At 44.2% G+C, this 16,605-nt stretch overlaps 1 protein-coding gene across 1 annotated transcript in view; it reads right to left on the minus strand.

Moving 5' to 3' along the window:
- LOC311142534 (protocadherin-1-like) overlaps positions 1 to 16,605 on the minus strand; it is a gene marked incomplete at both ends in the record, with an annotated part of 111,941 nt that overhangs the window by 94,485 nt on the left and 851 nt on the right. Inside the window, one exon of the mRNA XM_084178198.1 lies at positions 13,891 to 16,074. Coding sequence (XP_084034324.1) covers positions 13,891 to 16,074 — 2,184 coding nt within the window. The remainder of the gene's footprint in view (positions 1 to 13,890; positions 16,075 to 16,605) is intronic.

Here is a 16,605-nt window from a genome sequence, read left to right on the forward strand (position 1 = left end):
TGTTTAGTCCCAGGATCATTAGCTTAGTGATGAGCTTTGAGGGCACTATGGTGTTGAACACTGAGCTGTAGTCAATGAACAGCATTCTCACGTAGGTGTTCCTCTTGTCCAGGTGGGAAAGGGCAGTGTGGAGTGCAATAGAGATTGCATCATCTGTGGATCTTTTGGGGCGGTATGCAAATTGGAGTGGGTCTAGGGTTTCTGGGACAATGGTGTTGATGAGAGCCATGACCAGCCTTTCAAAGCACGTCATGGCTACAGACGTGAGTGCTACGGGTCAGTAGTCATTTAGGCAGGTTATCTTAGTGTCTTTGGACACAGGGACTATGGTGGTCTGCTTGAACCATGTGGGTATTACAGACTCAGTCAGGGACATGTTGAAAATGTCAGTGAAGACACTTGCCAATTGGACAGCTCATGCTCGGAGTAGACGTTCTGGTAATCCGTCTGGCCTGCGACCTTGTGAATGTTGACCTGCTTAAAAGTCTTACTCACATCGGCTACGGAGAGCGTGATCACATAGTCATCTGGAACAGCTGGTGCTCTCATGCATGCTTCAGTGTTGCTTGTCTCGAGGTGAGCATAGAAGTGATTTAGCTCGTCTGGTAGGCTTGTGTCACTGGGCAGCTCGCGGCTGTGCTTCCCTTTGTAGTCTGTAATAGTTTTCAAGCCCTGCCACATCCGACGAGTGTCAGAGCCGGTGTAGTACGATTCAATCTTAGTCCGGTATTGACTCTTTGCCTGTTTGATGGTTCATCAGAGGGCATAGCGGGATTTCTTATAAGAGTCTGGGTTAGAGTCCCGCCCCTTGAAAGCGGTAGCTCTACCCTTTAGCTCAGTGCGGATGTTGCCTGTAATCCATGGCTTCTGGTTGGGGTATGTACGTACGGTCACTGTGGGGACGAGGTCATCCATGCACTTATTGATGAAGCCAGTGACTGATGTGGTGTACTCCTCAATGCTATCTGAAGAATCCCGGAACATGTTCCAGTCTGTGCTAGCAAAACAGTCCTGTAGCTTAGCATCTGTGTCATCTGACCACTTTTTTATTAACCGAGTCACTGGTGCTTCCTGCTTTAGTTTTAGCTTATAAGCACGAATCAGGAGGATAGATTTATGGTCAGATTTGCCAAATGGAGGGCGAGGGAGAGCTTTGTATGCGTCTCTGTGTGTGGAGTAAAGGTGGTCTAGAGTTTTTTTTCCTCTGGTTGCACATTTAACATGCTGGTAGAAATGAGGTAGAACGGTTTTAAGTTTCCGTGCATTAAAGTCCCCGGCCACTAGGAGCGCTGCCTCTGGATGAGCGTTTTCCTGTTTACTTATGGCCTTATACAGCTCATTGAGTGCAATCTTAATGCCAGCATCGGTTTGTAGTGGTAGATAGACAGGTTTGTAGTGGTAAATAGTGTGGTCTACAGGCGAGCAAAACCTCGAGACTTCCTTAGTATTAGATTTTGTGCACTAGCTGTTGTTTACAAATATACACACACCGCCACCCCTTGTCTTACCGGAGTCAGCCGTTATATTCTGCCGATGTAGCGTATATCCCGTCAGCTGTATGTTGTCCATGTTGTCGTTCAGCCACGACTCGGTGAAACATAAGATATTACAGTTTTTAATGTCCCGTTGGTAGGATAACCGTAATCTTAGGTCATCCAATTTGTTCTCAAATGATTGAACATTGGCTAATAGGATTGATGGAAGAGGCAGTTTACTCGCTCGCCGTCGGATCCTTACAAGGCACCCCGAACCTACGTCCCCGATATCTCCGTCTCTTTCTCATTTGAATGACTGGGATTTGGGCCTTGTCGGGTGTCTGCAGGATATCCTTCGCGTCCGACTCGTTGAAAAAAAATATTTGTCCAATACGAGGTGAGTAATCACTGTCCTGATATCCAGAAGCTCTCTTATGATTTATAGTATGAGTATTATCAAAGGTTATGTGTCTGTGATGTCTCATGGTTGAGTCTTCCATAGTGGTCAGCCTCCTGCAGTCTAGCGCTAGTCCTACAGTGGAAGATTGGGAGAGGAGAAGTATTTCACCACCAACACACAGAGACACTGAGGCAAATTTCCCCTCTCATGTCTCTCTCTCCTATTCACTCACTAAATCCTATCTCCTTATTGCCTCATATACAATTTATAAAAATTTCTCGCTTGTTTTAAAGCACTTTAATTGGATTTCATCATCCACACAAGTGCTTTTAGACAGATAATTATCCCTGGTGCTTCGTCCACCTCTCTCACATACACAAACCCACTCCATCTCTGTTTTTCTCCCCCTCCATTTGCCCTATGTGTTTAATCACCTTTAAAGTGTAAAACCACTATGAAAATAATAATCTCTCAGTAGGCCTTGGTTCACTTACCCACAAATCTCTTCTGAGAAAAAGGAAAAGGAGAAACGTCTGAGTAGGCAATCATTTGGGAATGTTAATATAGTGGAAAGAGCTCCATTTGGTGGACAGAAGGAATGTATTAATAACACAAAAGTACTTTATATTGTATTAAAAAGATTTCCAAACATGATATTGAGATGAAACTATAACATTGAGAAATGTTAAAGACTTCAGGTACTAGCAATCTATCATACCTACAGTAAATCAGTATTCCCCAATAGAATCAAAATTCTGCTGCATACTAATTAATCAATGGACAGTTATCTTCAGAAGGTTAATTAGGAAAGAGTTGGAACACCCTGATGACACCTGCATGCCCTACAGGCCCTAGCCTGAGGAATATTGGCCTACACCTAAAGCATGAGCTGATCATTATTTTTTGCCATAGGCTAAACCAATAAGTACATTCAGAACCACAGTCATGCATCGTAAACCTAAAGAGATTGCAGTACATTAACATGGCTCAGAGAACTATTCAGTATGCACAATAAACTCTTCTAATTTTGACTAAGAAACACAATTAAAAGCCCGGTCACATAGGCCATTAAACCTGAGAATGCAAGGTTTTGTCTTCATCTATTCCAAGGCTTCTTTTCATCTGTTCGCTGGAACATACTGAGTTCAACAAAGCTGTGTATGACTCTGATACTGGCAGGCCGATCCATCAGAACAATTCCCATTGTCATAGATGCTGAGTTCTCCCCTCATCCCGTTTCTAGAGATTTATGCAATTAAGCCATGTTCTTCTTCAGTGCCAACATGAAACAGCAGTGAACATCTTTTTGCAGCAACCCAAGAGCCAGCAGGGTTCAATATTCATGAAATATTCTAATATCCTTGGTCTCTAGTGTGGTGAAGACACAGAGAGTAATGATCACTTCTCATGTCAGCCAGCGTTGGTCAGCAGGGGAAATGGAATTATGCAATAACTTATTTCAGAGTGTTTTTTCCAGGGCTTTTAGGGGATTTTGAAAAGTGGATTATTATACACAGCAATACACCAGGAAACAATAATTTAAAGCCAAGTCAGGGAATCAGCTGTGACTTTATATTGGATTTAGAAATTCCCACTCTCTGCCTTAAACACGTCTGCCTCTTAAAGATTTGGGGCAAACACATCAAACGTAATTAGCATTGCACTAATCACAAAAGGGTTCTTTGACTATCCCCATAGAAGAACCCTTTTGAGTTCCATGTAGAACCCTCTGTGGAAAGGGTTCTACATGGAACCCAAAAGGTTTCTACCTGGAACCAAAAAGGGTTCTTCAAAGGGTTCGCCTATGGGGACAGCCGAAGAACCCTTTTAGGTTCTTTTTTCTAACAGTGTGGGAGGCAGTGTGCAGAACCCTCACATCTGCATACAGTGTTCCCTAGAAATGATAATAGAGAGGATGTGCTAGAGGAGGTGCTGTGTGTTGGAGTGCAGTTTAGTGGGATAAACTTCAGGACAGGCACACAATACACTATTTCTGCTCCATTCTGTTCTGTTTTTATGTCGGAATATATTATTCATGTCATTAATTTTTCATGTTGGGAATTGTTTGTGAGTTTTCTTGGTTACATGACGTTTTATTACAGTAACCTTATAAAACAGCACTTGCTGCCAAGCCCAGCCCTCAGGAAAGCCAATCAGCCTTAATGAAGAATATGTCATCAACTTCAGAGATAGAAACACTGTAAACACATGAAAAAAAGGTTCAGTCATGTGCATAACGGTTACAGATAAAATCAACTACACAACAATTATTGCTGACAATCCATGTCTCTGTTAACTTATTGAAACATTGTGTAAATTGGTATTATCATATTAATAATGATGTATTAAAATGAGCCTTGTGTAGCCACAGCAGAGCGTATCAAAATCTATTGGGTCTAAAGATTTCCAATGAAATGTGTCCTTTGGCTGACTTGGGTATTATGCAAAACATGACATTTTAATCTACAATTAAATAAATCAATTTGATTGAATCTGTGTAACTGGGCACCTCTGTGGCTAAGTAGCATTAAAGGTGTATACCTTCCTAATGGATTTTATGGTGCGCTATACAGGACCTCTAATGGGGTTACATGTCTGATGGGTCTGTTGTTGTTCTCCTGCTGACTCTCCCGGTCTCTGTCTGGGTTCCTAATCTGACCTGTAGAGAGAGAGATTCTCTCTCTCTCTCTCTCTCTCTCTCTCTCTCTCTCTCTCTCTCTCTCTCTCTCTCTCTCTCTCTCTCTCTCTCTCTCTCTCTCTCTCTCTCTCTCTCTCTCTCTCTCTCTCTCTCTCTCTCTGCCTCTCTCTCTCTCTCTGAGGTATAAAACACCTCTGCAATGTTAAACATTCTGGAGATTCTGTACATTTCCATTGGTTGGACCATCCCAATGCTTGGTTAGAGACAGTCTAGTCTGGGTTTTTATCTTAATCAGTTCCCTCACTGGAAAGGTAGGAGGGATTACTCTGACTAAATACACATGATAGTTATCTGGCCTTAAGAAAACAATAATCTGACAATTAGTCAAACCCTGCTTAGTTACACACAGGCAGATTTCACACTGCTCAAACTTACAGACGAGAGGATAGTTAACAATAGTCAGAGTTAGAGAAAGTGGGAAAGAGAGAGAGAGGAGAAAGAGTGTAAGAGAGAGAGGGGAATATATAGGGAGAGAGAGAGGGAGATAGGGAAGAGAGAGGAGCCTCGGAGTTATAGCAGCAGGAGAGAAAATACCATGGCACATTATTGAGGGACGCTTTGGTGCTAAGCTGCTTATTGATAAAAGCACTAATCTGCCTGGCAGAAGGTAAGGAGGCTGGGATGTGTGGTGATAAAATATCTGAGCTAAAGGCAATGCCATCAGGGAGCTGAGCCTCCACACAGCTTTACCTAAAGGAGCTTCTCATTAAATTTTTACATAAAAGTGGGAATCTGACCATGGGCAGCCTGCAGAAAGCATCTCTGCCTGCAGAGAAATGAGAAGTGAACATAGGGAACCAAAGGCTCAGCTTTCCATTGGGTTCAGCTAGATGCTGGGAGAGTGTCACTTTCTAATATTATTCCGCTTCAATTATTTTTCAAAAGCATTAACAAGCAAGTCAGGTAATTTGATAAAATCAACAGAGGTTATGGTTGGGGGGAAAAGGAATATAATTATCTTGAGTCACAGATATGAAAACCTTAGGAGTATTGCCAGAATCATATTATAGCGGAGCATGTTGGGCTTGAAGACAAGCAAGATCATTATCATCTTCCTTTTTCCTGTGTACAGGTGCCATGTATGAGTTACTATGGCAACCCGTCTGTAGGTTTGCTCTAGCTAGCCTGTGGGTTTGGTTTGGATTGAATGTGCCCCGGGAGCCTCACTTGGTCTCCAGCTGTAATCTCTTTTAACAGGTAATCAAGGGAAAGTTTGCTATAAATTGCCCACTTCAAGACAGTGCACTGTGATTTCACTTTACATTCTCACCGTTCACACCCAACATACCATCTCAGAGACCACCCAGCCCCGACAAGTCAATCTCAGAGAGGTCGCACACTTGCTAATCCCTTAATGCAAGGCCAAACCAGCCAATCTCAGATGGCAAGCCTAGACTACTCTGTCTATGAATCCTACACCAATGAAATCAACCCCTTTGTCCTGGTTCAAAGACCCCCACTTTCATTAGAGCCAGTGTGCTAATTGAAGTTGTTTGCTTCTCTGCTGTCTTCCTTGTCCTCACTGTGTTGACTCTATCACCCCAGTGGGAGGCTTGCTGTAGCTCCAGGTGTATTAGAATTACTCATTACATGGTGAATTTCCCTCAGTGGGACATGTCTCTCCAGTATCTATGAACAAAATATTTGCAGATAATTGCTGTTCTTCCCCTCAGGGTGAAGGCGGGTCTTGGTCTGCTACCAAATACTTCCTCCTAATTCTACATTGTTCCCTGACTAAGTTCCGCTACAGAGGATGTGAGTGGGAAGTGTCTGGTAGAGTGTTTTGAATCAGATAGTAGAATATGTATCTGCACCATGTGTCTGAGTGTGGGTGTGTGCCTATGTGTCTGATAAGGGTGCCATCCAGATGGATGGATCGAGAGAGAAATATATTGGGGGGGGGGACAGAGAGAGAGAATAAGCGAGGGAGCAGAAGAGGGAGAGAGTACGACTGCAGTTAAATGCATCATGGATTGCATGGATGTGCTCTGATCTGAGGGTTTCTGTGGTCTCAGAAAGAAAGCAAGAAACAGAGTATTAGGCATGACCATGTTGTAAACCATCTGCGGAGATGACAAGGAGATTCTGCTTCTGGCCTCGCCCTCTGAAACGCATCTCTGCACCTCTCAGATAGTGAACTCAAACTGGATTAATCCCAGCTCACAGGGATGCCTAGAGTTCACCCAGTGTATGGCCAGTTGAACAATGAAGTAGGGTTAATTAAGGCTAGCCCTGAATCCTCTGTGAGAATCCTTCAGGTTGGCTGGAGATGGAGTTAGCTAGCTGCCCACTGCAGTGCCGAGATGAAGGCGGAGCCCCACAGGGGAACAACACTCCGCTATCTCTGACTAATAAGGCATTTTAATTGTGTGGATTTAATTTAAGTACAGATTTATGGCTTCACAAGCGCTCATCACGCCCACTTAAAAATGAACTGGGAAGGCCTTTCCCTTGATCTTTCACTGTGTGCTAATATCTCTCACACTGGTTCTTTCTCTCTTAAGGAGGAGGGACACATCATTAAAATGCTATGTAAAAAGGTGTCCAATCTTTGGCCTGACTGGGCTAATTATCAACACTGGGCTCAATGTAAGCTAATGGTCTCCCCGGCAACCATCATGTAATTTCACACATTCGGAGAGAGGGAGAACGTGTTGGGAAAACCTATAGATGCATCCCTGAATGTCAAGCTGCACTCACACTCACACAAACACAAACACACATAAGCTGTATAGGGTGTGTCCCAATCGACAAGAATGCTGCCTTTTGAGGCAGCATTTCTAGGCAGGACATCAAAATTGGCATGTATCAATCCTAAGGTACCTTAAAATGCTGCCTTCTAAGGTGCCTTAAAAAGGGGTTTGATTTTGAAGGCAGCATCACATGTATCCTTCGTCGGGGAGGCTATCCCATAACACCTTGTGGCGCAGCGAAAATACCCCAAATGTAAGAATTAATGGTGGATAGAAGTCCCCGCTTTGGAGAACATTTTTCAGAAGAATAAGGAATAACTTAATGTAAGTATAACATTTATTTCTCACCAAATTATGTTAAAATGCTCAACAAATCACCTTCATATGAATTTTGAATTCAAATGTTGAGTAACTGGTGTTTATCAGCCCATTGCTAACACGCCGGACGCGATAGCTAGCTAGCAGGCGATCTCGTCCTGCTTATCGGTTGTTTAGAGATTAACAACTAAACAAACTAACCATAGATTCAGCATTGTGTCAATTGTGAAGACCCGGACAGTTTCTAAATCATGAATTGGTAAACTTACTAGCCAGCTAAATGTAGCAAATCGTTTTTTCCCAATCTGTTTTCAGGGACTAAAGTGGGCACCTGATCGCGTTTCACTCCATTGCATTGGCAGCAGAAAACAGTTCTGCCCGACTTGTTTGGAGGGAAGACATTTTATTAACAACATCTGATGAAAAACGTAGGAAATGCAACCAGCTGTGTTCTGTTCAATCTAGGCTTGTTAGCCAGCCAAATTATTTGTGCATTCTGTTGATGAGTCTGTTTTGCTAGCTTGCTAACAAGCTGCATACAGTGTCTGTTTACCTAACGTTAGCTAACTTTCTCTTGCTACATTCCTTTCCCCTATTGTGTTGCACCATTGGGTTTGGGGTTACTAGTTAACATTATAGGCTAAATTATTCTACTCTTAGTGTAAACAAATTGTTCAAGCCTACAAATAAGCAAAACTGTTAACAAAACGATTGCACATTAATAAAGGTAGTTGGGGCTTCAGCAACTTGAACCAGCACTGAAATCTGAGCAGAGAGGTTCGTTTCTCCCCCCTTGTCTCTGCTTGTTCCAGGTTGAAGGACATCCCACACCTACACCCTGCAGATTTAAAGAACTTGTTGGGAACCTTCAAGCCACCAGGATAATCACCATATCCCAGGATTTTACGGAGTGTGCAACATCACAATGTTAGATAGAAATAGATTCACCCATGTTATTATTTATCATGCAGATTTGTCAGGACATTGTAATTTATGAAGCTCATTCTAAAATAGACACGATTTCTGTCCCAGGGGATTTCACTGTGTGCAAGTCTTCAATTTAGACCACAGTTAGTTGACTTAGGTTAGTGAAGGGCTGGGGATGGAACAAAAACCAGTAAACTCCTGGCCTGTCTATAAAAAAAAAACCTGTGGCTTTCATGACAAAATTTCCCCTCATGTACTGAACAAGCTTATGTATGTTGGAAGTTAATCTCCTTGATGTCCCTCACTTGGGAATTGCTTCTTTTGTACAATGGAATGTGTTTTAAGGACTCATGCACAGATACAGGAAAACCAATACAAATGTTAACATTTATTCAAAATGACAAGTGTTGATGTCTCAACATGTTTTGAGGTTTGGGCATCTGGTGACTTCAGTTAATCTGACTAATCCCCTGCATGAGAAAGGCATCAATAATTTTACAATGCTGTATTCATTTAATTGAATATATATTCCTGTTTGATATGCATTTATATAATTATATTGGACATGTTATCCTTTATCACATGCCATTATTTCTGTTGTTGTTGTATACAATGCATTTAGTTAACATTAGGATGAAGTAGCCTTCTTATGTAGTTAGACTGCATCATATCACCTTTCAATATTAGTTATCAACAAATATAAAACCATGTTGAGATCAGTGTCATTTAATAATATGCGCGGGTGTGATAGTTGATGAATCACAATGCAAGCCAACTCATTAGAATAAAACATTAGCAGCTCTAATGCAATATTAGCTTCACAGTGAAACACCACTATTCTGGCTATTAATCATTCTTAAGCAGTCAGTAAAATAGCTTAGCTATCTCAAAAAACAGTATCCTGTACAGGGGCGGCCTGTTCAATAGGGCGATATGGGCGACGCACTGCCAAACGGGAAAAGGAAGGGATTTTTTTTCTAATCAATTATATCACGGCAACAGTAGTTATCAGTGTTGTAATCTATACGTCTGATCTGCCACAGTGCCACACTGCCACTAAATGTCGAATCAGGCTAAAGTCGTGCTTCAAATGGCTCCCCCCCCTTTTGGGGCGATTTCAGTCAGGTTGAAAATCGCCCAGAAGTCTGTAATAGACTCCCATGTAAAATCTATTTTTTTCAAATTTCAGAGCCTTCAATACAATCTCAATGGGTGTCTGTGGGCTTGCACTTACGCGCTTTCGTCATACGTTACGTAACCATGAACGTAACTGAGAAAAGAGTGGATTGTTTGAAAGAAGTTCCTTTTTGTCGGCGAACAAATGGAGATAAATTGGCAACGAAACAATTAGGACCTCCCAGACCAAATTTAATAATTCAACAGGTTTCTACTAAAGGCGGAAAGTCCTACACCCGAGGATTTTCCAAAAATTGGTACGAACGAAAAAAGACATTGCCACTCACTCAACTGGATGACGAGGGATACAGGCTAGCTGTCCGCCGCCACAACGATGAGGTTAGTGTTGATAATCACAAGTTTACTGGATGTGGATATGGTGTAATAAAGGCAGTTTATTCAGAGGTAAATATATCTGGAATCGCGTTCACGGACCCGTTCGTCAAACTCTTAGGGAGCTATAAATTAAGCCCCATTACTTACCATATCAGATAAGAGAAATTGCTGCAGCTACATATATTTTACATCCTGGCCCTACATAGTTCACTATTTGCATCACTTACCAAAATATTACATGTGGTCATATATGCTTGGAAAGTGGAGATGCCATAGAACGTCAAAAAAGTAAACATCGCTGGAGACACATTGCCGTTTTGGAGAAGACATCGCGTTTGCTAGCGAAGAGATTTGTTGTGGCAAATGAACTTGGGCTGGGAATTGCCAGGAACCTCACGATAAGATATATGCATCAGCATTGCGAGTCTCATGATTCTATACGTATTGCGATTCGATACTGTGATTTTATTGCGCACCATATGTCTGTTGCAGAGGGATCAGAAAGCCATGAGAACGAGTTTTGATCAGTCATGGAAATAAAAGTGCTGAAAACAAATTTGCTCCCAATGTGAAAAGATTGAGAACAAGCTATGAAGGAACAATAATGGTGTTTTGGTGCAGGTACAGCCAACTAGCGCTAAAATATTGCGATATTGTCAATACAGTATATCGTAAAGTATCACTATGTAACTCGATTTCTTTCACCCCAATCCCTCAAATTAACGGTAAATAACTGAATTGTTTGCCCCACATTTAGCTAAGATGATTAGCTAGCCAGCTAAAATGTTTTATTTAGTTAGCAGTCGCATCTACAATAGTTTACTGTCAATAACATGTCTCCAAAAATGACGTGGTGTCTCCAATTGTGTTGACATTTTACAATTGCAATGCGCATCCATGAGTATCCACTTTCTGTAGCTCAGCTGGTAGAGCATGGTGCTTGTAACGCCAAGGTAGTGGGTTCGATCCCCGGGACCACCCATACACAAAAATGTATGCACGCATGACTGTAAGTTGCTTTGGATAAAAGCGTCTGCTAAATGGCATATTATTATTATTATTATTATTATTATTATCTGAAGAGAGCCCCGAAACATTGTGTGCAGACATTTTATGCAATAAATGAAGTAGGTTCAATCTAGTAGTTCTGATCTTCTGATTGGTCCTGATGAGTTGGGCGAGGTCCCCTGCAGGCTACTGTCACTGTTGCATTGGCTCTGAGTCGGGTTCTCTGTCTTCAAATGTTCAGCCTAAGAGAGGGGATTTTTGTGTGTGTGTGTGTGTGTGTGTGTTTAACAGTGATGATGTGTGTGTGTGTGTGTGTGTGTTTAACAGTGATGATGTGTGTGTGTGTGTGTTTGTGTGTGTGTGTGTCCTCAGAGCAAGAACTCGTGAGTTGGAAGAACTGAGAGGCCTATGGCGTGGGTGTTGTCCTTGGCCACCTGCTGACAAGGCTGACAAGATAGGACCCTTTTGTCCATTGTTATTGGATAGGAACATAACTTATAACCAGCTCCTGACCTAAATAGATCTTAGCACAACATTTTACTCAACATATCATATTCCATATTCACTATAACAAATATATTTACTACGACATTAGCAAGAACCGCCACATCCTCAGCCGGCTAATCCAGTGTGTGAAGTTTTGCGGAGTGTTTGAGTTAGCTTTGCGAGGCAAAGATGAAACTGAGGGCTCCACCAACCCTGGTAAGCCAACACTTTTGAGATCAGTCAATAAATGCTTCTGGTATTGACTTATATGCTGCCCCTGTCTTCATGTTGTTGCTGGACATATCTTTTTTTAAATGTGTGTAGGTCACCTAAATCATCAGAAAAATTGCCCCTCCTGAGAATTTTTTCAGGAGCCGCCACTGATCCTGTATCATGCATGCAAGCTTACCTGTCAAGTCCACATTCCCCAACTATGGAGCAGCAGACCAAGCAATATGCTAGAGGAGGACCCTATACTGTAGAACAATTATTCTGTTAGTGTCAACTTAATTCATGAACAGGTACGGAGGAGATCAATTCTGTAACTTGCTTACTTTTTATTCGTGTCAGATATTTCCATTTTGGGATAGTTGTTCACTGAATTGCTAGCACTAGTTGCTCACGCTGCTACAGTGGCTACAATGTAAACAAATGTCTCACGCTCGGTGGAACCTATATACAGTAATTGGGTGGAACGCAAATACTTTGATTTGGACATACTCCGACCCTCCCTTGCTCCAATTTGCGTGCTCGGAGCATGGTAGAATGCCTTTTGAGAAACACCCTCAGTGTATATCATCCTCCGTGTCAAAGATGCTTGCCCTACATCCAGTTATAGGAGTTAGGGCTAAAAAGAGAAGAGGTGAAACTGCCAGAGATATGAATATGTACCTGACAGCGAATGGCAGCACCAGCGTGTTTACATTCAGCACTGCCAATAATCCTTGAGAAGCTCAGTTCTAGTCACACACACCTGAGCACATCCCCACTGAAAATGTGAGTCATTGTTTAGAGCAGCATGGTTGACTAGAGTAAGCTCTCCACTCCACATCTGTCACTCCAATAGGCAGCAACTTAATTATTTATTTTGGTTCTTCCTGATGTGAGAGGTGATGCCATACATGAGGTAACATCTGCTGAGGTATGTCACATTAGTTTTAACATCTGTCCGCGTTTTTACGCCACCAATCAACTCACACGTCTTGAAACACTTTACACACTCACGCAGAGAAACACAAATAGAGAGAGGTGAGGAGGACAGCTTGATTCACAGGTGCACACAGCACAGACTCTAGCAGTAGAATGTAGCTAGATTAAACATGTATATCCTCAAATACAACCCAAACACGCAAACCCACTGCAGGGCTACAGTCCATTGTCACTTTGCTCCTATTTGCTATCCAACACTGAGACAGTGGTGACTGTGGGTGACTGTACTCACTACTGACTCTCTTTACCCACAGGGGCTCGTAATCGTCCAAGCTGTCAGCCAACATCTGCTGAAATTACCCACCAGCCACTATCCAAACAGTGGTGACTGACTGGGTTCTGGGGATAAGCTTCCTTATCCTCAAAGTCTCCCACACATATTCAGAGCCCAGTCACCCATTTCCCCTGAAGAATAGGATAATTTCATGAACATATTGTACCACACAGGTCAGGTTAAGCTAATAGATACTTGTAGACACATACACACACACAGGCACACAATCAGTCACGCAAGCAAGTACGTATATATGCACTGAGACATCCAGACATACTGTCCCTAATTTCTTTTTGCATTCTAATCCTCTCTGAGGCTATTAATATTTCTGTTTCCATGGCAATGGTAGAAGAGTCAGAGCCAAGCCGAGCGAAGTGGAGTGCAGTGAGAAGATAAGAGCATTTGACCTGTATGGACCGCAGGGCGCGAGGTCAAGCAGAAGTGTAAGAGTAAGTCATTCAGACATGAACCTCGCCCTCTTCCTCACCTCCTCCGTTCACCAGTTAGATTAATGAACCCATGGGAAGAGGGGGAAGAGGGGGAAGAGGGGGGGAGAAGGGGAAGGCGAGGCAGACTCGTCTCCACCCCGGTAGAAGAGGGGACCAAAAGCTATTTCTTATTACTCCCATGTGCCCTTTCTCCCTCCAAGTGGATGGAAGTTTTCCTAATTACTAAAGCCTTTTTTAAATTACTGATTGTGTGTGTAAATCAGGCAATAAAAAGCAGGTAGGTAGCCAACAGCATTCTGAAACGGCTGCTTGATTATATTTTGGGTGGCATTTCCAACGTTAATGGCCCCCATCCATAGTCTTAAATATCACAGCCACCTCCTACCTTTGTCACAGGCAATTTAAAAAATATATATTTGCTTTCGAAGCTCTGGCTCTTACCTGCTTGCTGTTGTACTTTGGCTGGCTGGCCTTGTAGCTATAATCCGAGTACTGGTCTGAGCCTGTTGAGTTGTCGTCTCCTCCAGTCCCTACGAAGGTGTTGGTGGCAGGGAGGTCCTGGACCGCCTGATGCTTCTGGGAGGCCGAGGGGGACTGGGCCTGCAGCTGGATGGATGGCAGGGGAGAGTTGGAGCGGTAGTGTCTGCCAAGGTCAGGGCTGCCTGGGGGGTATGTCAGGGGCAGGTGGATCCTGGGGCTGTCATTGACCCCATCCAGGTTGAACTTGAGACTCTTCTGGAGGCTGACCTCCTCCTCTTCTCCCAAGGGCTTGGGGGCCTTGGAGGGCTTTCCTTTCCTGCCCCTCTTGCCTTTGCCGTTCTTTGGTCCCTGCTTGGGGGCGTAAAGGTCCTTGGTCTCCTTCTTGCCAGCCTGATAGCCGCTCTTCGTTTCCCTCTGAATGCGGTGGCGGATAAACACCACCACTATGATCACCATGACAACGCCCGCCACTCCTGCCAGGCTTCCGTACACAATGTTACTGCGCTGGGCCGCCAGGCTGTGGTCTGGGTCACCAGCGATGTCTGTCTCCAGAGGGGTGTAGAGACTGTGTCCCACCAGCGCTTCCACCAGGCTGACATTAGCGATGGTCTCGTTGACATAGATGTGCACCATGGCAGTGGCGTGGCGTGCGGGCTTGCCCTCGTCACTCACCCTCACCACCAGGCGATGGAGCCCACCATGTTTCTGCGTCAGCTCCTTGGCCAGGGTGATCTCCCCAGTAGTGGAGGAGATGCTGAAGAGTTCATAAGGGTTTCCTCCAGTGATGCTGAAGACCAGCTCTGCATTGGGCCCAGTGTCCAGGTCTTCAGCCTCCACTAGCTCCACACGGCTGTCTGGGGCAGCTAGAGGGGACAGGAGTCTGAAGGAGGAGTTGGAGGGCTTGGTGACCACAGGATCATTGTCGTTTTCATCCAGGACATTGATGGTAACGCCTACATAGGAGGACCTGGGAGGCTCTCCCCCGTCCACGGCCTTCAGACGGAAGGTGTAGCTGCTCTCCTTCTCCCGGTCAAAGGAGATGCTGGACAGGATGGTTCCTGTTCCATTCTGAATCACAAACTTCCCTCCGTCCGGATCCACAGAGAGCTGCACTCTGGCGTTCTCTCCCTGATCCATGTCCAGCACAGTCACCATGCCAACGGCGCTGAGTGGGGGCATGTTCTCCAGAACAGAGAAGCTGTAGCCACTCAGCATGAACTTGGGGTCGTTGTCATTACGGTCCAGCACTTTGACCACAACCGTGGCTGTTCCTCTGTGACTGGGGGAGCCTTTATCGGACGCGGTGACCCGGAACTCATAGCGTTCTTTATGCTCTCTGTCCAGTGGGCTCCGTGCCCTTACCTCCCCTGAAACGGGGTCAATCTCAAACAGGCCCCTGGTAGATGTGTCTGCTACGATGCTGTAGACCAGCTCTGCGTTAGTGCCGCTATCAGCGTCCGTGGCAACCACATCCACAACCTTGTCCCCTGGCTGGTTCTCCTCTGCAAAGGCAACCTCAAACAGGGCCGGGGAAAACACTGGGGAGTTGTCGTTAACATCAGTCACCTGCACCTTCAATGAGTTAGTACTGGAGAGAGCTGGGTTGCCAGAGTCAACAGCCACAATCTCCACACGGTATTCCCTGACCCTCTCATAGTCCAAGGGGGTTGTAGTCTGCAGAAAGTACTTCCTCTTGTTAGTGGACGAGTCACTAGCCGGGCGCAGCTGGAAGGGTACGTCCCCCGCCACCACACAGGTGACCACTGCATTCTCCCCCTCGTCCCTGTCAGACACCTGGACGAGGGCCACCGCTGTGCCCACGGGCATGTCCTCTGATATGTTCGCCACCCCGTCACTGTGGGTCACCAGGCCGATCCCACGGATCTCTACAGCAGGGGAATTGTCGTTCTGGTCAGTCACCTGGATTGTAACAAAGGTCTTGGAGCTTTTGGGTTGGGGACCCTTGTCCCTGGCCACTACGTAGAATGTCAAATCGCTGATTTCCTCCCGATCCAAGGGCCCTTTGACATAGATGATGCCAGTGGAGCGATCAATTCGCAGGAGTTTTGGCACTGGGTCTAATGCCTGGTGTAGTGTATATTCTATCTCTCCATTGGGGCCCATGTCAGAGTCATTGGCTTTTACCTGCAATCAGAGACAAGGGATTAGGTTAGAGGTTGGGATCAGGGTAAGAATTCAGGGATTATGTTAGCATATGGAGGTATGGGTAAGGGGTTTAGGTTTACGGCCCCATGTCATTGAAGTTAACTTACAGCAGGAGGGCAATAAGCAAGGGAGTCTAAATGTGCATATTATAAACATTTTTTGCCATAATATCAGAACACACCATCCCAGCTTCAGAGAGACATGTGTGTAATGAAAATATATGTAAACTGAGGGTTTATTTGACTCAAAACTGTCAACCAAAATACCCACTCGGGAAGAAACTTTATTGAGTGGGCTAATTGTTCAAAAAACATTCAACGAATTGGCTAAGCTTTGCTGCTTTTGGCAGCAGTTCAATAAGACTACACTGTGAAATTATAAATTCAGTAACATCATTCAGGCATTTCATCATGGTAAAAGCCTAGAAACCCAGCACTGCATGTTGGACCCTAATGAGTTGTGGATTTAACCACTTTGTCTTCTCACAGTCAAAGTTGTATACAATCTATA

The sequence above is a fragment of the Coregonus lavaretus genome (assembly GCF_964263955.1).
Source record: "Coregonus lavaretus genome assembly, chromosome: 15".
Classification (NCBI taxonomy): domain Eukaryota; kingdom Metazoa; phylum Chordata; class Actinopteri; order Salmoniformes; family Salmonidae; genus Coregonus; species Coregonus lavaretus.